At 44.3% G+C, this 23559-nt stretch overlaps 1 protein-coding gene across 5 annotated transcripts in view; it reads right to left on the reverse strand.

The window, feature by feature from the left end:
- MYLK (myosin light chain kinase) overlaps nt 1-23559 on the reverse strand; it is a 325041-nt gene that overhangs the window by 70763 nt on the left and 230719 nt on the right. For all 5 annotated transcript variants that reach the window (XM_045031718.1, XM_045031717.1, XM_045031713.1 and 2 more), the window contains 4 exons: nt 18465-18545; nt 17247-18106; nt 5507-5623; nt 4659-4745 (listed from right to left, as the gene is read on the reverse strand). In XM_045031718.1, the coding sequence (XP_044887653.1) occupies nt 4659-4745; nt 5507-5623; nt 17247-18106; nt 18465-18545 (1145 nt within the window). The remainder of the gene's footprint in view (nt 1-4658; nt 4746-5506; nt 5624-17246; nt 18107-18464; nt 18546-23559) is intronic.

Below are 23559 nucleotides of genomic sequence, written 5' to 3' on the forward strand. Positions count from 1 at the left end.
AACCTAGGGGTATCTGATTTCCCAGATCCAGTTAGTTTCCCCATCCTCACAAGAAGAAGAAAGAATCTGTAACTGGGCAAATTTTATATAGAGGTAAAAGAGCTTGAAAGAGTGACACAGCAAATGGATGTGGAAGCACTTCATTTCATAAGGGAGAAATATGCATTAGTGGCCATGGTTTGTACTTACACTATAGTAATAACTAACAAAAGTTGTCATTCCATCTTGACAAGGAATGGATAACAGTGAATAAACCAGACATGTCAAGTCTGGCTCTTTAATGTGACGTTTACCTAAAATGGCTCCTACAGACTTGGATTCTCAGGCAAGGGTTTGTTTTTTTTTATTGAAGAGCAACTAACAGAACTATGTGCTAATCACTTGGTCATCGACTGCTGATTTTTCCACAGTAACTAAAATGCTCTGAATCCTCCCTGCTCTGGAGATAAATATGTAACACGATAAAGAACCTCTGACACATTTACATTTATGACATAGTCTTCCAATGATGCCGCTGCTCAGCATTCCATCCATGCAACAGTGATGCTGAGAAATCAGATCTGGTAAGATAAGGCTACAGCCTTCCAGAGGATTTGTCCTGGATAGTGTTGTGATGACATTTTATTAACAACTGTCAGCAAAAGTAAGCATAACATTTGTCTGACGTGAAATCAAACAGATTTCATGTAGTAGCAGGAATAAAGATTTATTTCGGCAGGATACCAAATACTTTTGAATACTGTAGTTCCTGTTCCTGGGCCTGTTCCTTTCCAAATAAATAAATAAAATCAATACACAAGATATTTTTTCTGACACAGTACAATGCATTTTTCACTGAGCAGAGGGAGAAGTTGCACCTGATGGGATTAATCTCTGTGTTAAATCATCCCTTCAACATGTATTGTGTAAGTGGGAGTTAGAGGTGTAATACGTGCAGTTGAGATGGGAGAATCCAATACAGCCTAATGGAATTTACTTCTTCTGCTGACAAGAGTTAGTCACTATTCCTTAATATTTAGCTTAAAGCGGTGCAGTGAAATATGCCAGCAGAATATAGCAGGCATTTCTTTCAAGACACTCACAAGTGTGTCATTCTTCTCATACACCTCGGTTTAGAAGGTGTTAAATTCTAGAAGACCATTTCAGAATGAATCAGTGTCTGGATCACTGCATTACTCATTGTGAGCTGCATGCAGTTTGTTCCCACTAGAATGGAGTTGTGTTGTTGCACTGTTAAGCCCTGATTCAGTCACAAACCCTCTGCAACCGCTTCCAGCTGTTATCACACATTTATTTTTGGTTGATTCTTTTGGTATTTCATAAAGGTAATGTTTTCAGAGAGCAGACATGTTCAGCCCTGAAAACCAGCTCTGGGACAAGAGCTATTTTTCATAATTTTTAAAATCAGCTCGCTCTGGAAAGCCACTGTGATATAGTGGACCAAGGGAGCACAGGCCTGGGAGTTAGGAGACTTGGATTCTAAGTCCCACCTTTGCCACTGGCTCATTTTGTGGTCTTGGGCAAGTCACTTAAGCAACTTTTAAGAAACTAATTATTTTGGACTCCCTACATAGGACACTTTAAAGGGGCCTCAATTTTAGAAAATATTGGGTACTTACTCTCTGAAAATCCATCTCTTTAAGGACTATTAGAGTTGAGTACCAAAAAAATCACTAGTCAGCTTTGAAAATGGTAGTCTTAAACTTCTCTGCCTCAGTTTGACACTCCATAACAGAGGACAACATTCTTCTTGGTAGGGCGGGTGAGGATTAGTTAAAGTTCATAAAACACTGAAGATGTAGACCAAGATTTTCAAAGCCACATTGGACATCTGGATGCCCAATTCCCATTAATTTTAATGGGAATTAGTTGTCCACATCTTTTTTGGTGGCTTCTCAACTGGTGGCCCATGCATTATCCATTGACAATGTGACTGCTCCAGCAATGCAAGGAACTGTACATAAACTCGGCAAACTTCCTATTCTCCAGGGTCTTGTGTGCTTATTGACATGTATTGCATTCACTCCACACACATCACTATTCTGATCTGGTAGTATTTTACAGGCTAGCATTTTGTTCAGGTGTAACCAGACAAACCAAGGCCAGAGGAAGTGAAAAATCAAACCAAATGAGAAAATGGCTCTTGTTCCAGGAGCATAGGGAACCCATGACACTCTCTTTTTAAACTAAATGATGAGCTGCATGAGGTTGAGGGTGGCTGTTGACATTGTCCAATTGTAGCACTCTGAGGGAACAGCATATCATCAATATTAAAAATGTCACTGGTTGCTTTGTCTACAGGGTGTTTTTTATGAAACACTGGGCAGGATTGAGGCAAGTCCTTGATCTTGGACCACTGTAATTTTCATTCCACAACTGCTGGCCATGTTAGGAGAACCTCTCTTACAATCTTTAGTCCAGTGGTTAGGGTGCTCTCCTAAGATGTAGGAGACCCAGGTTCAATTCTTCACTCTGCCTGATGTCCCCAAGGAATTTGAAGTTTGATCTCACACACTGCAGGAGAGCATCCTTGTCACTGGGCTATGGGATATTTTGGTGTGGGTCTGTCTTAGTCTCTCCTGTTGAAGCTCTTCCACTTTTTATAAATAATTAGTCATTGGAACAGGGATGTGAACTTGGGTGTCCCTAGGCAAGTATCCTAACTACCCGGGTACATCATCATGCTCACTTTGTCTTTACCTGATCAAATGGCATTGCTTTCATGAATGACTATTACCTGCCAGTATGAATGACAATTAATAGTCATTGGGCCAGGGATCCACTTATCAAAGCTAGTGGGACATTCGTTATGTTCACATATAGACATTCACATAAAATTGGACCAACTAGCACATTTCCCTTTGACATGATGGGTTTTTTTTTAAATTACTTTTCAATAAACTTGCAAGTAAACCCATCTTCAAACAATGCAAATAACACAGAGTTAACCCAAAAATACAGCTACAGGCAGGGTACAGATAGTCTAGGACTGAGGAGGCGACATGGCCCGGAAGAGACTGGGACCTATTTAGACTGGGACCTCTTACTTTATTGGCATTCTTGAAGGACACTCACAGTTGTAACAGTGATCCTTTAACAAAGTACACACACACACACACACACCATTAAGTCCATTGTCTTTCAGATGGCAATGATTCTTACTAGTACATTATCTGAGTGGGATTTCAGCCCACGGCTGAGATGGTAAATGCTACTGAATTGGTTTTTATATTAAGTATGTCACCACAGAGGAACAGGAATGTCAGGAAGATGAGTACACACCCCGTGAGACTTAAGGCTGAGATGTTCAAAGCTGCCAAAGGGATCTGAACATCCAATTCCTTGTAAATTTCTTTTCTACTGAGGTAAAGTATAAGCTGATGGTCCTTCTTAACTCTTCCTATTCCCTTTAAGGCCAGATACTCAGCTGGTGTAAAGCAGTGTAGCTCCATGGAAGGCCATGGTGCTATGTGAACTTGCACACAGATCAGGATTGAATACTAAGGGAAGGATCCTCAAGTTGTTGTGTTTTGGTAGGTACAGTGTAATGTGCAAGTCACCTTTAAAGAAGAACACGTCTATCTGTAGGCAGGGAGCAGCACTTAGAGTACATTTTTAGGATTCATGCACAGTGTGTATCATGACAACACATTTTGAGGTTACATGGTAAACACAGCCTTGTTATGCATCAACAATCCAAAAGGTGATGTTCATTACTATACTTACAGTGCAGAATCAAATTGTATTGGGCAAGTCTACAATAAGCTGTAAGTACTCCATTTACCAGAAAAGCAGACTATTTTTTAAAACAGATGATTATATTATTTTGTGGCTCCATCAGAAACACCTTACACAAGGAAACATCTTAAAGAAGATGGCACGATTTTTCCATTTAAAGAGAATCTTCTCTCTACAGCTTCTTTAAGAGCTAATATATTAAACAACTTGGGTTCATTTCAGGGAGACACCATATGTTCTGCTACTCTTCCTTTTAAATGCAGCAATGCCACCTGAAATAAAACACTGTATATTACCACACTGGCACTTTTCTCCTTAACCTTGCTGATATATGCAGAGTCGCAAGTGTGTTATTACTGCAAAGAAATGTAGTGTATCTTACTGATATACACTAGGAATTTTTCCAGGTTATGGCTAGTGACAACTGTCATTTCAATTAATGCTCCAACAAACCGAACCTTATTAGCTTGAAACAAATAGTGCACAAACCCGACAATCCAACTCAAATGGAGAAAAATTGAGCAGACTATGGTACAGATGACATTTTATTCAGGTTACAGGGTCACCTGCAATACCCTCTCTTCTCCATACAGGAAATAAAGTGTGCCTTGAATCTGCAGTGACAGTAAACCTCTTGAGAATTTCCAAGTTCCTTTTAGAAAGCAGTCAGAAAAGAATCTATGTGGTAAATTTACTGTATCATGATGGGAACTGAGTGGGATGTGTCAAACATTGTTGCCTCTCCCTTCCATTCTCCCTAAGGCACAAACTCTCAATTCGCATGACCTGCATGGAAGGGTTAAAGAAACAACACAAGCTGCCTGCCTTCATTACTGTGCTTGTACACAGGAAGTACCACCGAAGCTCAAGCACTCATGATTGCAGTGAAAAGGAAGTTGTTAAATCATTACACCACTTACTCTCTGTTGCAAGTACAGGGGGAAGTGAGCTCTTTGGCTTTTTGGTCTTCTTCTCAGCAGACTTTGGGGTCTTTGTAGGTGAGGGATCTGAAATTAAAACAAAAGTAATAATAAAATATTCGTCTTATTTAAGAATTGAGGGGGAGGAGGAAATCTCCTCCTCATTCATCATAAATTTGTTTTTGGTCTTCCTGCAAAGTTGGGGAAAACTGTTGGTTTGCACATTGTTTACACAGGATTTACTGCTCACAGTTGCTGGGGAACGCCAAGCTCCAAAGAGAAAATGGACCAACAAGGAAGATGAGCTCTCTGCAGTTCAGAAGCAGCGGCACTGGGGACTTGACAAAGCTGATACAGTTAACTGCTCCAATTAAAGGGGACAATGCCAAGGATGACCGGCCTTTCTTAACCAATGAGAAGAAGGGGGGTTGTGCCTGAGCTGCTCTCTGCACAGCTCAAGATGGATGGGCATAAAGGAGGCTTTTAACCAAAGAAACTCAGATCGCCTATACGTGGACTGACAGAATGCAGAGAGCTTAGAGAGGCAAATCCTCATAGGCCCAGCAATACTCTATACTAACTGTTCTAAAATCATTTTAGAAACCCAGTGGCAGCAGGAGCAAAGAGGGATTAGACCCCAAAGCAGTCCCATTGCTCAGCTCCCTGCTGGTTCTCTGCTTGGGCTGTCTGTTGTGGGGATTAAGTTACAATTTTCACAGAAAGAATGCCCGGAGGAAGCAGGCAGCTATTTTTGGCCATTTAGTGAGGGATGAGGTTGGGAAACAGCACATATGGACAGATAGAGGGAGTTTTACTGAAGGAGCTTCCCTATCAGAAAAAGTACTTACCATCCACCAACACTTTGCAAGCACATTCAGCTCTCCCTGCTGCATTCTCAGCTATGCATTTGTACTGGCCCACATCTTCAGGAAAGGCCTTGTCAATGGTGAGTGAGCACAGTGACCCTAACACAAAGGAAAGAGAGGTCAGAGGGACATTGCATTTTGCAAATTCCGGAAGCACAATGTTGCTAACAGTGATGGAGCAGAGTGGCTGAACTGTACTGGCAATGCTGAGTTCTGTAGGATATCACAGTTCCTTAAATGCTGTTGGTGTCTCTACGCTGGAAGATATGTTTCATTAAACTAGGAGGCCAATTTTCAAATTCACTGGAGTGATGAACATCTTATATATGAAGGCTGAATTAAGTAAATTACTCTGGATTTTCAAAGTAGGACTGAGGCACCTAAAATGGATTTTTGGTACAGATGCATGCGAGAGCCAGATACAAACCTTTGTTAGTAGTAATAATTATTTGTATTATAGCAGCACCTAAAGGCCCCACCTGAGACTGGGGCCAGATTGTGCTAGGTGTTGTACAACTATATAACAAAGAAATGGTCTCTGCCTCAAAGAGCTTACAGTCTAAGACTACAGACAACAGGACCTCTTCAAATTGATCAGATGCAGGCTTTTGGTTTGGTCTCATCTCAGTATCCAAGGGTGGAAATGGGTAACCTAAGATAGGTACCTAAGCTTGAAAATAATACTGCAAAAGTCACTTTCATTTTGTTGGCATGGCTCAAAGAACAAGTGTAATGGTAGCTCTCAAAAAAGAAAAAGGGCCATACATCAACACTATCAAAAGGTATTGCTGCAGCAAATGCATTCCTAGAGGAAAATGTACAAGACTTGGTTTCAATCGGGTCACAGGGACAGAATGCAGGATTCCACCTCAATTCTGTTGTGACCATGGAATTCTAACCCAAGGGAAACAAATTTCCTGTTTAAAACATGCTATTCTTCTGTGATCCAAGAGTCTGTTTCCAATAGGTGGAGGCTGTACCAATGACTTACTCAGTCCAACTCTGGGCACATGCAGCACGAACAGCAAATGGAAGAGAAGCATTACAAAAATGCTCTTACAAGCAGCTTGCAATGACATACAATGTTCAAGGTCGTCTTTTCTAATTCATAGACAAAGTCTGAGTGGATATTAAGAGTAATTTCAAATAATTCATAGAGTTCTACAACTTGCATCAAAAAGATAACATATTAGCTCACAGAACCACCATTATTCAAACTTAAACTAGGAAACAGACACATACAAGGTGGATTGTTACACACCTTACTAAAACGGCGTACAGTTAGCTGTACAGAACACTGAAAATATGTCATTTATCCTTTTAGAAAGTTAATTCCTTAAGAAAAATGCTTCCCTATTCAACATACAAATAGAAAGTTCCTACCCTGACCAACAGATCATTCCCCGTTATTAAAGTAATAGCTATATACTAATCCTCAGGATTTCTAGTAACAATGCTGCATGTGCCACGTGGTGTATAACAATCTTTGTTAAAATGCTTTTAAAATCCAGCCCTTGTACAGCTACAAGGAAATGCTTTTGTTGCACCAACTTTCAGTCTCACAGCAACTGAAGAAATAGGTACCAATAGCATTCATAACTGATGAGCTTGAGGGTCCACTGCAAGAGTTGAATTAAGCTGCTATGTCATTCATGTAACTGCTCAACAGCTCTGAGATGTGTCATTTGCTCCATTCATCTCAGCTAGGCTAGACTGAAAAGCCCTATGCTATCAATTTAAACATCAACACTGTTAACTATTTCATTGCTCATCATTTTAGTTGAAAACATCTGTATTTCTATTAGCAGTTCTGGGGTTCTGGTTAGAGCTCGTTTAAATGTACCAAATGCAAAGCAGGGTCCAAGTTCATTGTTTAATTAGCATGTGTCATGTCTCCTACTCATTAATTTTCACTTAATACAGCTCAGCAAATAAATGGAGTAACAGTACTAACATAGGGGCAGTAATAAAGGGCCACCTTTACTCGTTAGCTAGCTCAGTAGTCCCATGGGAATCAATAGGATCACTCATGGATTAAGGTGCTACCCAGTGTGAGTAAGGATCTGACTCTCAGAAGTGAGGTTTCCTTGCCTGTTGTAAATTGTAGGGCAGTAATGCCTACAGGCCCCAACCAAGACTGGGGTCCCATTGTGCCAGGCACGGTACAAACACAATGAGAGATCGCCCTTGCCCTGAAAAGCTTACAATCTAGACACCACAGGTAAAGGGTGGGAGGAGAAAGAGATGCACAGAGAGGTGAAGTGACTTGCCCACGATCACACAAGTCTGTAGCAGAGCTGGGAACAGAATCCAAATCTTCTGACTCCCAGTCCAGTACTCCACCCACGAAACCTCATTGCCTCTTTTATAAACTAGGTTACCTACTGTATACTGGAAATACTCTCCTGGAACATATTTTCTCACATAGTGTCTAGGTTTTGGTCTGCCCTCTTTGCTTATAGAATTTAACACTGAACATTTATATGTCCTTGTAGTGGGGCGGCTGCCCCACTCCTGCAGAACAGGGGTTGAAAGCAGCCCTGGAGAGGGCTGTGGCTGGAAAAAAGTTAAAAGCAGCCAAGCTAGGCTGAGGGGAAGCAGCCACAGCTGTGGCCAGCTCAATCAGGGCCCAGCTGGTCCTTATAAGAGGGTTGGGGGCCAGGAGCTGGAGTCTCCTCTCTCCAGCCTTGGAGGGAGAAGGACCTGGTTGCCTGGGAGCTCAGGGTACAGGGAACAGAGCAGGGCTGGGGAAAGGCAAGAGAGCTGGCGAGCTCCAGCTGGGCAAATCCCCAGGCTGCAGGCCTTGGAAAAAGGCCAAACTGGGTACTAGGGTTGCAGAGGCTGCTGCCCGGGCTTAGGCAGAGGCAGCTGGTCTGAACCCCTTGCCAATGATGAGTGGCCATTACAGACTGCAGTTTGCCCCAGTGAGTGGGAGCTAGATGATGACTGGCAGTAGCCACTGAGGCAAGGTGGGTTTAGAGGGCTGGGGGAGACCCAGAGTGTGGGGGTACTGCTGGGGCAGAACCCCAAGGTAAAGGGAACCAGGGTCTGGGAGGGACATGGGGCCAGCGGCAGGCGAGACACCGGCCTGCAGCGGGTGCTCCAGATGCTGGAATAGAGCGAATTCCCGAGATGACCAGCAGGAGGTGCCACGCCAGTGAGTTGTCACCTCACTACAGTCCTTAACTACAAAAACAAAAAAATCTGATTGGGTTCAACAGGGACAGAAACACAAACCCCAAAACTTTCCAAAAGGCCTGTGTTCAGTGATCGAGGGCTATATTCCATTCCCTGGGCTAGGAGGCCAAATGTCTTCCAATGAAGTATTTGGTATTTCCTCTGCAAAAGCCCTTCCTGACCTCTTGCACAGAGATTATTTTCTCATAGTTCTGAGAAAGCTCAGCCTGGTGATTCCAGCTGGGTATTTTGAATCTTGGCACTTCACAAATCCCTGCTGAGTGAACAACTTCACAATGAATTTTGTCCTGCTCAGATCTGTTTGCAGTAATCAGCCAATTGAGATAAACCCTACAGCTTGCACATCAGCACTATGGAGAACCACTGCCACCGAGGATAGTGCACATGCAATAGAGCTCATACAAATGGTTTGGATGAGACATTTTCAGGGACTACCACTGGGACCTCTGTTGTAGTGCTATGGCAGGGTTAAGGAAGATGTAAGCAGACAGTTTACAGGAGGTTCAAGTTTAAACAAAAAACGTCTTTCTGGGGTTTTGGGCCTATTTCAGGATTTTGTGGTTTAACCAAAATAGTGCAAACGTAGCAAAATACCTCCGGCTGCTGCACTGCTTCCATGAAGCTCTAGTCAGCAAGCTCCAGAACACACAACAAGTATACAAACCAACAAACACCACCTCTTGTGTCCAATTCCTTGTCCTGACTTTTAGTCAGGGAACCCCCTGACTCCTTATCTCCCATGGGAGTAAACTCAAATCAGATGATGAAGTTCTTACTAATCCATTAGTAACTAAGGAGGGTGTTAAATATCATCCACTCAGGATAAACGTTTTAAAATCAGCATGCCCAGATAACTTGCACCCAAAATCCTAAAAGAGTTGGCTGAGGAGATCAATGGAATGAGTATGTTCATTTTTAATAAATATTGGAAGAGTGGGGAAATTCCAGAAGACTGGAAGAGTGCTAATACTGTGATAATATTCAAAAAGGACAAGTGGGATGAGCTGGGTAAAATTCCGGGCAGGTTAACCTAGCATCAATACCAGGCACAATAATGGAAAAACTGATATGGGATCCTATTGATAAAGGATAGGAATATAATTAACACCAGTCAACACGGTTGTATGAAAACTTGTTCTGATCAAACAAACATAATTTCATTCTCTGAAGAGACTATAAGCATGGTTGATAAAAGTAATTGTGTAGATGTAATATACTTACACTTTTGTAAGGTATTTAACTCAGTACCACATGAGATTCTGATTAAAAAGCACTCTCTATAAAATATCAATAGAGCACATGTTAAATGGATTAAGAACTGCTGGCTGACAGATCTCAAAAAGTAATTGTTAACGAGGAATCATCATCGAATGGGGGTGTTTCTAGTTGGGTTCTGCAGGGATTTGTACGACAGTTTCTGGAATTAAATATAATATCACTGCCGATAAAATTTGTGGATGACAACAAGATTGGCAGAGTGGTAAATAATGAGGAGGATATGTCAGTCACACAAAGCGATCATGCCCATTCAAACAAAATGTGTTTTAATACAGCTAAATGCCGTGGTATACGTCTGGGAGCAAGGAATGCAGGCCACCATCTACAGAATGGAGGACTGTACCCTGGAAAGTAGCGATGCTGAAAAAGATTTAGGAGTCATTGTGGACAAGCAGCTGAACATGAACTCCCGGTGTGATGCTATGGCAAAAAGGGCTAAGGAGATCCTTGCGGGGCAGCGGTAAAGAGGTGATTTTTACCTCTGTATAAGGCATTGGTCAGACCAGGTCATTTTATTTTGTTGGAGGAATAGGAACAACAATATGATGGGGGTGGAAATCACACATAAAAGGACCATTTGGGATAATTTAGCAGAACTGTGCCATGGTCTTTTTGAGATTCTGCAGCTGCTTTTCTTCTAACCTTTCCTAGAGTGTTCAGATTTATGGAGTGTCCTAGTTCATGATGATGGGTTTCCAGTCAATTCCTCGAGGTTACACATTTTGTGGCCTAAGATGTCAGATATACCAAAGGAACTGTAGTGTTTTGAATAATACATATAGGGCATCAGATGCAGTTATTTGCTAGGCACAAGAAAATGCACCTGCAGGGAGGTAAAATCTGTGGTGTACAGGTGTGGAATTATCCTATCAAAATTTTTGTTTGTTTTGACAAAGGAAGGATTTTATCCAAAAAGTCATGGCAGGCACTGGTTTAGCAGACAGACATGCATGATTGACAGGAGGGCTTAGAAGAAATGTTAAGTCACAAAGAAATTGTTAAAGGCTTTATTACTAACAAGATCAACAATCGTTTATGCTGTCCCAGCGCCAGCGATGGGAAAGGAACACTAGCAGTGAAGGAGCTATGTTCTCTGGGCAAAGCAACAGGAATTCTGGTGCACAACCCCATATTTGCTTGGTGAATGCCAAGCTGCACTGTTGTTACCTGATGTAGGCCCAGGTAGAAACAATGATCCTTCAGGCCCAGGTTGGGTATAGGGTCTGATGCTGGCAGACGAAGTGCCAGCTCTTGTCAAAGCTTTAGGCCTCAGCTGAGCAATGACAAATTCATTGCTGGAAATCTGTTTCACCTTTGTGTTAGGACGGTTAAGATGGGTATTGGAATTATAACAGTGTGTTTAGTGGTTAGACGTTACACAATGCTTATAAATTGCTACCTGTATTAATCTCACTTGCAATATCTTTATCATATGCTATAAGGAAATGCTTGCTTGGAAACTGTGAACTCAGTCAGGAGGGACTGTCTTCTAACCACCAAGTCTGCCCTGAGGTTGGCATTCACAGTTGTGAACCATTCCAGGGAGTGAGACAGGGTCATTCCACAGTGGTGGCGGTGCACTTATGCAGAAATTGCAGAGTACACTAAATCAGACTTTAAATTACAAAGGCAAAGCACCCAGCTGTGACATAGACCCATTTTGCCCCTCTCCTCTCCAGCAATGACTTCAATGCTCCTTTCATCACCTTCTCGCATAATAGTCTCTGTGCCTTGGGGTTATTAGTAGTATTGTGGTAGTGCTTAGGAACCCTAGTCATGGACTGGGATCCCAGTGCACTAGGCACTAGACACACAGAACAAAAAGATAATCCCTCCCCCAAGTAGCTTACAGTCAAAGTAATTTTGTTCCATGCTGCTGCTATCCATCCAGCCTCCAAATCTGTCCATCCAGGACCTAGCACTCTGACTTTCAAATTCCCCCTAATAAGTCACCTAGAAAAGAGGGAGCATGTTCACACTTTAACGTGAACTAAAATCAAATGTCTCTTAACTACACAGATGTACTTATGTCTAACCTGAGTAACATTTCCCACCTCCTGGGTATCTTTTCTATCAGTTATTTATTTATTTTAAGTTATGACAGACAAAGAAAGGCGCCCATCCCAAGTGCTAAGACAACCAAACCTTTGACAGGCATTTAAAAGCACAAACTGTAATTATGAAAAGAAAACCAGCAGTGACTTCCACCACATGCAAATAGCAGCCAATCAAATCTGTTACTAAAAGAAAAATTGGAGACCCTAGCTCACCGTCCCATAAAAATTATACCTCAAGCATCAAATGCACCCACCCCTAAAAAACTAAACCTTGCAGCTTGTTCTTTGGGGAAGCAGTCCTCTAACAGCATGGAGACAGGCAGTTAGTATGAAGGTGCCTAAGTTGAATAAGAAAAATAAAATCAGTAATGATGTTAACAGATTTGATGCTGGGATGGAAGGAAGAGCCAGTGTTCTTAGATACAGTATGTTGTGATGGTGAGATAGTGTCCAATATTATGCTGTCCAGGCTCTGGATTTTTATAGCTAACATGGACTTTAACCTAGAGAAATATTTTGGAAGCCTTATTTAAGTTAGTCCATGACTTTGTCACAGTCTAAGTACAGAAGGCCAGGGCCTGAAGGGCTTTCCTTGAGCAGAGTGTTATCTCGTTTGCTGGAGACGTTAGAATCAGAAATGGGATTTGGAGCTTGTGTTCTGGTTTGCTTCCCTCTAAGGTCTGGGGAAGTTTGGATCTAGATTCAAAGCTTCACTGCTTGGGCCTGTCATTCCTGCCAGCTGGTGGGATGACTTGGTTGAAGGAGAGCTTACGGGGCTAGTCTCTTCAAAGAGGAGGGAGACATTTCAGTAGAAGGGTGTTTAGCAGAGGAAAGGGCTGATTACAAATAGGGGACAAACGCAGCAGGGGAAGTTCCTTCCAAAGGATTGTTACGCTCAGGTGGTAACAATCAGATCACTGGTACGACCTAGATGTCAGAAGAGACTGGGTGTGTGTAAGATGCACACTTTTTAACCTGCAGTTCCTAAACCAATAAATCACAGGCATATGGCAGGTGGCCCTGTTACTTTACTTTCCATGTGCTTGCCTCAGTGGTAAATTTGGCCACATGGGAGGTCACATAACTTAAGCGAAGCTGCAGCCTCTTTGGCTTTCCAGTAATGTTGGAGTGTTTTAATTTGGTTTCAGAAGAGCAAAAATGTGGCATTGTGCCAGGTTCATGTGTCACTGGTGCTGCATGCTTTGTGAGCAATCAGCCCACATCAACGAGAACAGGGGGGTGCTATGCAAAAGGGCAGGTAAAGGTCTCTCTCCTTCTGGCAGTAGGTTATTCCAATGCAGCCTTAGATCCTGATTCATTAACGAGGTGCATGCCATTTCTGTGAGCTTCACAATGCAGCTACAGTATCGGGATACATTTATGGTATTCTCTCTCAGAGATCTCCTTTTCTACCCCTGACAGCCATCAACTAAAATGTCACCATCAAATCTAAGGGTAGCATACATTCCAAAGAGAGGGAGAAATATTGGACAATAGGCTCAATCCTGCTTCCACTAGGATTTTTACTGTTGAATACAATGAGAGCCAGATGATACCCTAGCACTCAAAAATAGCTTTGCAGGAACTGAGCCCATTAACGTGAGCTAGGTCCCTTTGCTATTAAGTCCTCTCCTCCACATTGCATCAACCTTCTTTTAGCTGAGGACGGCTGAACAGGATTATCTGCAGAGCCCATTAAATGCTGCTCACAGATTGGCGGAAAGGCTTGCGGCAGGAGGACAAGGTGCCAGGAGGGAGCAGGCTACTCGTTCAGCACTTCCAGTCCCAAAGACTGGACCTGGGTCTTCAGCATGGTAATGCAGAGTTCTAACCAGCAAACAGCCCAGTCTGCTGCTGTTCAATAAGTATAAGCTAGAGATGGAAAAGACCTATTGGGTCACCTAGATTAACTCCTCCTCAGTGCAGGGCTGTTTCCTATTGCTATTTATAGTCTGGCAACTTCTAGAAGCCCAAACTGAGATCAAGGCCTCACGATACAAAGTAAGAGACAGTCCCTGCCCTGAAGAGTTTACAGTCTAATTAGGCAAGACCGACAAAGGGTTGGAGGGGAAATAAAGGCGCAGAGAGATGACATGATACGTCCAAGGCCACACAGCAGGTCAGTGAACAGAACCACGTCTCTTGACTACCAGCCCAGTTCCCTGTCCACTGACCCACGCTGCCTTTGTACATTTACTACTGTTACATCCAATCTGGATTTAAAATGTGGTGGGGTCCCCCACTTCCTCTGGGAGATTATCCCATAGGACAACAGAGCTCACTGTCAGGAATTCTTTCCTGATATTCAACCTAAATTTGCCCTTTCTTACTATCTACCTTGAAGCTGCTAGTTATATGTCCTTTTAGCATGCTAATTATTTCCTCTCCAGGCTCAGTGTTTACATCCTTCAGATATTTACAAACCCTTATTAGTGGAAAAAGAAAATAAATCACCAAAATAATTGGCACTTGCTTTGAACGAGGATCACGAAACTCTAGTTATTTGATTCACAGCGGGCATGGAAGCATCTCACTGCAGAACAGCAGCACAACTTAATCCCCACCACCACCACAAGCTCCAAAGCCAGCTGATATTGAGTCAAAATTTACCAGTGGGTAGCTTCCAAAAGCCAAACAAGTTAAAGATAATACCAAGCAGCTAATAGTATTACTACTACTAGAACATAAAGGCTGTGGCCCTGATTTTTAGAGGTATTTAGATATTGCTCCACTCAGCACTGCAATGTCTAACTGACTTAGGAACCTAAGTCCCTTTCAGTGGGATTTAGACTCTTAAGGGCCCAATTCACTTTGATTCTAAGGACTCGTCTACACTGCTGCGCAGTTCAGACAATGGAGGTGTGAATAGCAGCATGCACCTAAAGGATGCGTTGTCACTCTGCCAACAGTACTGCAGTTGCAAATTAAAAGATTCATTGTTCGCGTTAACATAGCGTTCTTCAAACAGGACTACATTCATTTGAACTGGGAACCTTTTAGTACACGCCGCAGCATCCATACAGGGAGTTACTGAGCAGCACTTTGGTGTGTGCTGCTATTCACATCCTCGTAGTCCAAACAGTTTGGCAGTGTAGACAGAGCCTTAGTCATAGGCTCCTAAGTCACTTCAGTGTGGCACTGCTGAGCAGACCAATGCCTAAATATCTTAAAAATCTGGGCCGGAGCTCCTGCTCCTTGCAGCATGGCCATCTCTAAAAGTTGTACTTTTCCTCTCATCATAAACTTTTCTTTTCAGTCCCGTGGCAAGAACTTGCCCTATTGTGAGCTCATGACAAAATATCAGCCATGTGACACCACAACTCAGTGCTGCCGCACCAGCCCCATTACACTGGAGGGCTTTAACAACCCATCAGTCAGGCTAGCTGACAGGCCAACATCAGCATCATTACTCTCCCTGGAAAACCTGGACATAGGGAGCCCTACTTAGTTCTGGTTTCTAGCTCGACCCACCACATCACAACCCCCATTTCCTTTATAACATTAATATTTCTTAGTGATCCACCTCCATCAGGCAAGAAAGCAACTTCATGCAGAAAGAGCACTGTGACAGTAAAACTGGGCCCAGCAGGCTCCAGTGCAATTCATGAAAATGATTGTCTGGAAGAGAGATTTGCACTGTCAGGTTGTTTGCTGTAATTCTGCATTGGGTTGTGGTGAGCAGGTGGGGGTGGGGAGGAGATGAAACACTAACTGCAGCCAAGGCCAGAGCTGAATCTCTGCCACCTGGGCTTCTTTCTGCATAAGCAGGGATTCAGCTCAGGATGAGGGTTATTCAAGGCCGGCTTCCCTCCCTTTCAACCCCTCCCACACCTACATACACACACCATCCTGCTGCACTAAGTTGAGACACACCCGCTGACAAGTAGGGCTGATGCTTGTCAATGAAATTATTATATCATTTCAGGTACATGCAAGAAGTCATGCACTTGGTGCATCTTCCACGCCATCTAACTACTGACACTGCGCCCATCACTTGGTATCGGAGCACCAACCTGGTAGCTATGTGAAGACAGTGCTACCTCTGCAAAACTTCTAGCTCCCACTGGCTTAAAATAAAGAAGTTGCTTGTGTGTTCAGATCATTGTGCAGTAACTTGTTGCTCTTGGTGGACCACCTAGGTATGGGATTTTGGTTCTGATTTAGTTTCATTATTGTGAGTTAGTTATACAGTGAAACGTAGCTAAGAGAACAGATACTGTAGCAGGCTGAGTAACTTATTACCACAATCACTGTTTTTTGCTATGAGTTCCATAGGACCATGTCATTTTCTGCACAACACCTAAAGGTGCCTTATGAAACCAACAAACAATGGCTTCATTCTGTGTTACTGATATTACATTTTCCTATTTTTGTCCCCTGCAAAATGTGTTGTACTAGAGACAACAGCCCATTTCATACTGTACAAAACCAGTTCAAGACAGTCTGTTTATTCAGTATGTAGAACATAGCAAAGGAATGATTCTGATAATTTGACAACACTATTTTTAAGGGTTTTTGCCAAATTCTGATCCATTTCCCAGAGCTATGAAATAGCTTAATTAATTTAGAAAGTTTCAAGCTAGTTTTCTGGAATGCTGAAAAATCTTGCACGGTATTGGTATCATTTCAAGTGGTATAACATCAATTAAATACATCTGAGTTAAATGCACTGGGAATTAAATCTCTCAGCTCTGATCTTGGAGGCTGCTTTATAATTTGGAGTTGTAGCAACTTTTTACAGTTCAATTCCCCCCTTCCTCTCATGTGTCTGAACTCAATTAGAACCAGCCTGAAAAATTAACATACATGAGATTTAAATCAAAATTTACAAACCAGCAATAATGTTATTCAGTTTTTCATTGTTATAAATCCTTAAAGTTCAGTTTAAATAAACACCATGTACGGGGTCCTTAAACACTGTTAACAACATAAACAGCATTTAACAAGAATGCAAGATGTTCAGTTTTATAAAAATCTGCAAGTTGTTAAAGGGGAATCTACAGGAAACATGTCAAACAATGCTGTTCATTGTGCACGCCACTGAAATAACAAGACTGATGCATCTGGAGTCAGTTACTGGCATAGCACTCAAATAAAGTATTGCATTGCATTTAATAAAGTAAACATTATTAATCAAGAGGTGGATGTAACAACGTGCCATCCAGTTGGTGTGTTATTCATTTAATTACCTTCTTGAGAGATGACAATGAACTTTGATGATTTGATGGCTTTGCCATCTAGAGTCCAGGTGACAGCTGCAGGGGGATCAGAGGAAATCCGACATTGTAACACTAATTTTTCACCATCCACTACATGAGTATCCTGGAGCTTCTCTGTAAATGATGGTGCCATTCCTTTGCTGTCAACTTTCTTCTCATTTATTCCACCATCTACCATCGAGCACCCATGTGCACAGTTTGTGTCATTCTTCTCCTCCTCTTTCACCTCTGGTTTGGCATGCTGAGCTTCAGAGTTGGTGCTGGCATTCTGAGCCACAGAATTGGTGCTGATGTCCTGAGCTTGGGCATTGGTGCTGCCATTCTCAGCTGGTGGCTTCTTCTTCGAGCCAAGCACAGATCTGAAATCTGGAGTGGCTGGTTTAGGGGGTGGCACCTTCTCTGGCAAGGAGACTTTGGGGGTGCCCTTCTTGGCCAGCACCGCGCGGAAGTCCACCTGCTGAGGGCTGTGAACTTTCCTTTCCTCCTCCGACAAGGTCTTGGGCTTGACCTGCCGCTGCAGGTTAGCGCGGAAGTCCATTTGCTCAGCTGGGATATCTTTCAGCTCCTCCTCAGAAAAGCTTTTAGTGTTGACTTTCTTCCCCAAAATGTCACGGAAATCGAGCTGCTCTGCTTCCTGCTGCCGGAGCCTCTCTTCCGTGTGCTCCCGGGTTTCCACTCGTCTTTTGAGTACCCCTCGAACGTCTTCCTGCTCCTCCTCAGCTTGTCTGGTGTCACCACCACTCTTTCTGAAGCCACTGATTCTGCCGAACGTTAGTGCACCATGATCACCATCATCTCTTCGTTCTCTAGAGCAGGCTGGTTCCCTACCGCTGTGATCAGCAAAAGAAAACAGAAAGACAGCCAGGAAAGGGGCTGGTTTAAAATGTCAGGGAACAATCTCAGAGCAAGGATGAAATGTGTTTATAGAAGGGAAGTTTGATTAGAGGAGCACACTCCATTAGTTTATTGCATCAGTGATGACTTCAGGAGCCATATATGGGCACAAACAAAAAAGATCTCTACACTGGCTTGGTACAATATGCTTCAACTGTATGATGAAAACAATTTGTTGGGTCACATTTGGGGATTAAGTTGAAATGCAGCCAGCCTGGGTCTGGAAGGCCAGAGAATTAGCAGAGCAAAAATAGATAGAACCCACCCATGCAAGTCCCTGGGAACTGTACTCACTCTCTGTGCATTTCTCCTCCGGAAACTGAACTTTCTTTCAGCATCAGAGACACCTGGCAGCTGCATTCTCCAACTTGGTTCCTGAAAAGTTTAAGTGAAATCGGAAGAGTAGGATATTCCTCACCCCCACCCCCAACAGCATAAGATGCCTGAGCTAAACTGCTTTGTGTTCCACTAAAATACATCAAACCCAGTGTGTCCCTCTCCTTTTCTGAGCTCAGTGTCCTGGTGGATGGCTAAGTTGGTTTAGGTTACTATTTGTCTGGATGAATGGTATCTCCAAAAGCTGTTGCTAATTGGCTGTTGCTTGCATTATGGAATGAACAAACACTCCCACCCACCTTCTTAAACCAAAGCACACTTAAAGAATGAAACAGCCCCACACAAACAAGCTAAAGAAAAACAAATACAAAAGCTGGAAAATCTAGGCAGAGGACGAGGCTATTTTGCAATCTTTAAAATCTTTCCAACTCTGCCCCAGTGTTTATATGTTCAGATCCAAGCTTTTAACTTTCCTAACGCTAAGACAGTAAAAGCAGGGTCTCACTCCCCCTTGCCCCTCCCCAGCCAACCAATCAGAACACTCAATCCACATGGCTTGCTCCAGCCTGTATATGTTTATATTAAAAAACATAAAAGTGTCACCATATATGGTGCTGAACCCTTATTCTTCCTTTTGCAGAGGAATGCCACAGATGCCTTTTGTAAATGGCTCCCATTAAAGAAGTTATTAGAGTGCTTCCCTTCCCCCACTAGGCTTCTCCAGCAGACATAATATCCTCCTAGCTGCAAATGGCTCATCTCCACTTAACTTAGGAGACTTCAAGTGCTAAAGTTCATGTCCCTGGCAATAGTACAGTCATCCTGACTGCACCTTGTGTTATCATTCAAAAACAACAACAAAAAAACCCCACATTAATCAACCCTTTCCAATGATTAAAGACCACAGAGATATTTTATTGGTGGGTGGACTTTTGGTCCTTTCCAGTCTAAGCAGAAACTCACAACTGGACTGGAAACTCCTCCTGGATGGATTTTTTTTTTAAACAAAGATGATGTATATCATTGGAAACATTCTCAGGACATGTGCATGTGAACGTAGAGGTTATTTTTTCCCAGCTCTTCCCTTTTCAAAAGGCTTTTACTTAGTAAGACCACCACAGAACCCCTTTTGGCCCATTATGCACTGAAGTTTTAAATATGGATTTTAAAATAGTTTCTGGTAGCTCAGGTTAAACAGAGATTGCCTGGCCAATTTTTCAACAGAACTAGAAAATATTTTCCTAGACAAGGCCCTGTTTATACAGACACCTTTTAGAATATACTATTCAACATCAATGGTCCAAGCCTCTGTGACTTACAACAGTATGACATAGTGGTTAGAATCAATACCAAAGGTCCAGCACGAGGCTATATTTTTATAATGGTAATATATTAGACCGGGGGGGAGGAAGGGGAGAGCGGGGTGCGGACTCCAGGAGGGAGTTTGGGTGCAGGAGGGGACTCTGGGCTGGAGTAGGATTGGTGTCCTGGTGGCACTTATGGTGGCTCCCAGGAAGTGGCCACCAGGTCCCTGTAGCCCCTAGGTGCATGGGTGGTCAGGGAGGCTCCACGTGCTACACTAGTGCCCACAGACACCGCCCCCACAGCTCCCATTGGTTGCGGTTCCCGGCCAATGGGAGCTGCGGAGCTGTCACTGGGGGTGGGGGAAATGCGCGGAGGTTCCCTGGCCACCCATGCACCTAGGGGCTGGAGGGACCTGGCGGCCGCTTCCAGGACCCACAGGGAGTAGCGTAACTCGGGGGGGGGGGGAGCAGCCGCTCCCCCACTGAGCACAAGTGGCACCTTGTCAATTTCTTGGCGCCTTTTTACTCACCCGGGGGAGTGATAAAAAAAGGCACCACCCGCCGTGGCACTGCATTTACTCACCCGGCAGCGCTACGGGTCTTCGGCGGCATTTTGGCAGCAGGACCTTCAGTGCCGCCGAAGACACCCGGAGCAAATGAAGGGAGTGCTGCCGGGTGAGTAAAAGCATCACAGCGGGTGGCACCGTTTTTTTTTTTATTGCTCTTCGTGTTCCCTCCACCTGGCTACGCCACTGCCCACAGGGAGCCTGCCTTAGCCCCAGGGACCCGCTGCGCCGCCAACCGGACTTTTAACTGCCTGGTTGACAGTGTCAACAGGCAGGGCCATCCCTAGCTATTCTGGGGCCCTATGCAGCGGGGCTGGGACGGGGCAGGGGTGGGGGTCCTGGGGAAGAGGCAGGCAGGTGCTGGAGCAGCATGCAGCTGCGCAAGGCACCAGGAAATTTGGTGCCCCACGCTTCCTGGTGCCCTACGCAGCTGCATACTTTGCGTATGGGTAAGGACGGCCCTGTACGCAGCTGCATAGGGCACCAGGAAATGTGGGGCACCAAATTTCCTGGTGCCCTGCACAGCTGCATGCTGCTCCAGCCCCTGCCCCCCTCTTCCCCATGGCCTCTGCCCCAGCCCCGCCTTTTCCCACCCCTACTCTGCATCTTCCCCAAAGCCCCTGCCCTCCCACCGGGCCCTCCCCTCCTTCCCACTCCCCTGAGCTCTGCAGCAGGGCCGGGCCTGCACTCACCGACGGTGGGAAGTGCAGGCGCCGCTGGTGAGTGCTGGGGGATGGTTCCTCCCTGCTCCTAAGCCAGCCCCGCCCCCATGGAGGCCTGGGGCCAGCCCCACAACCCCTGCAGAGGAGAGGCCTGGGGCCCCACCCTCCAGGGGGGCTGTATAGGGTCCCAGAATAGCTAGGGATGGCCCTGGCTGCATACTTTGTGCAGGGGTAGGAACGGCCCTGCCAACAGGAGCTGCCAGGGTCCCTTTTCAACTGGGCACTCCATTCGAAAACTGGACGCCTGGCAACCCTATTTGGGGGAAGAAGTGGGCAGGGAGGGGGCCTCAGGGGAAGGGGCTGGTTGGGGTCGGGAGTGGAGCATGGGCAGGGGCGGCTCCAGGCACCAGCACACCAAGCGTGTGCTTGGGGCGGCAAGCCACTGGGGGCGCCTTGCCGGTCGCTACGAGGGCGGCAGGCAGGCTGCCTTCGGCGGCTTGCCTGCGGAGGGTCCGGTGGTCCCGCGGCTTCAGTGGACTCTCCGCAGGCATGCCACCAAAGGCACAGCCTGCCTGCTGTGCTTGGGGCGGCAAAATACCTAGAGCCGCCCCTGAGCATGGGTGGGGCTTCTGGGGGAGGAGGCCGAGCAGAGGCAGGCCTCCAGGTGGGCCTGTGGCCCAGGCATGCCCAGCCTCCCTAAATGGAGGAGTCACGAGCCGCCCATGGTCCAACCAATCCTAAAGAAACCACTGCTTGATGCTAGAGACCTTGTAAACTACTTCCTAGTGGCCAGTCTTCCTTTGGAAACAAGCGAATTAAGAAAACAGGAGAACTGCAACAGTCTTCAACATCACATGTTAAGCTGCTAGTGTACTGGATTCCTCTCAACTGGGCTTCAAGCCAGGCATGGTACTGGGACAGCACTTGTTGCACGGTGGATGAAGCCCTCCTGTTGTTCACAGGCCAGGGACGGTACTTCTATGCTCATCTTAATGGACCTTTTTGCAACATCTGATACCCAAATAATATTCCTTTCCCACCTTCAAGATTTCAGCGTGAATGGAAACACTCTGAAATGTTGCAGGCTCTTCCTTCAGACCAGTGCCAGAGGAACCATGGAAGTCACTCCCACATGAGATAAATGACCATGGACCTCACCATTTTCATTACTGAATGCAGAACCCATTCATTTCTTCAGCTTAGCTTTCCTTCTACAAGTTTTTCACACATGCAAAATAAACAAAGTAAAGAAAAAGTCCTATAGACTACCCAGCTATTTCTCCTACCGTCTGGAAATGGAAGGGTGGGGGGGAAAGGAAGAGAGATTTCTATTTTTACGTACTTGGGAAGCGTTTGGATACTATGGTGATAGTGGGCCACATAAGTGGTTAGATAGATAAAACCATCCTGAGGCAGTTTCCTAAATCCTTTTTTATGATCTACAAGTTCTAGCAAATGCCTGGGATTTGGGACCACTGGCTTCATGCCTGGACTCTGCCACTGCTTCACTGTGTCCTTGTCCAATTGCTTTAACTCTCTGAGTTAAATCCTGGCTCCAGTGAAATGTATGTGCTTTTTACCATTGATTTCAATGGGGGCAGGATTTTACCTTTGTGCTTTAACTTCACCATCTATAAAATGGGGATAATGAGACTTACTCACCTCTGCAATGTGCTTTGAGTTCTTTAGATTAATATGGTGATATAAGTGCAAAGAATTATTATTATTTAGGAGGGACTGGATGGCTCAGAGGATTAGTGAGAGGATATTAAGCATTTCACATACAGGATGCTGGTTTGACTCCAAGCTAGGCTGGGAGTGGCATTTTTTTTGTGTGTGCATTCCTGCAACTTATTTTATATATATATAAACTCTCCCGTGTTGGGATCTTATATGCTAAACAGCAGACAGAGGCAGATTTCAATGTCTGAGTTACCACAAACCCTCCTAATGCTGGAATTATGTATAGGTCCCTAACTGTAGCAGAGTTTAATGGTTACACTATAAAGAACCGTGTTTGGAAGTGTGGGACTCTGTAGAATTGTTTTGCATAACATTACTACACAGGACTTATCTTTAAAACGTCAAAGAATTTAAAAAAAAACAAACAAAACCCCAGCTGCGAAGCCTGAAGCGATTTTAAAAATAGCTTCTGTCCTAATTGTAGGATCAGTTTTCTCTGGAATGGCTTTTATGTTCAAAATATCTTAAAATGCTAATTTCTTGGCAGGATCTATTCAAATATTTTCACTGTACCTCCGGTCTACTCTTCCTGTATGTCCCCAGAAAGTGGGAAGCAAAGGAGAAGCACAGTAGCTGAAGTCAGGGGCCATGTTGAAGACTCCTGCTGAGTGGTGGCATGTGAAACAAGGATTGCAGACTGAATTATGCTTTCTAAAAATTAACTGAAAAAGGGCGAATAAGTTGACCTCTAGCTGCAGCTCTGGTGCTTTAGGGACGCTCATTGTGAGGGTTCAGAATAGACTCTGGCAACTCTTTGCTCAGAGGCAGTTACATGGGA

Source organism: Mauremys mutica, chromosome 10 (assembly GCF_020497125.1).
Source record: "Mauremys mutica isolate MM-2020 ecotype Southern chromosome 10, ASM2049712v1, whole genome shotgun sequence".
NCBI classification, from domain to species: Eukaryota; Metazoa; Chordata; order Testudines; family Geoemydidae; genus Mauremys; species Mauremys mutica.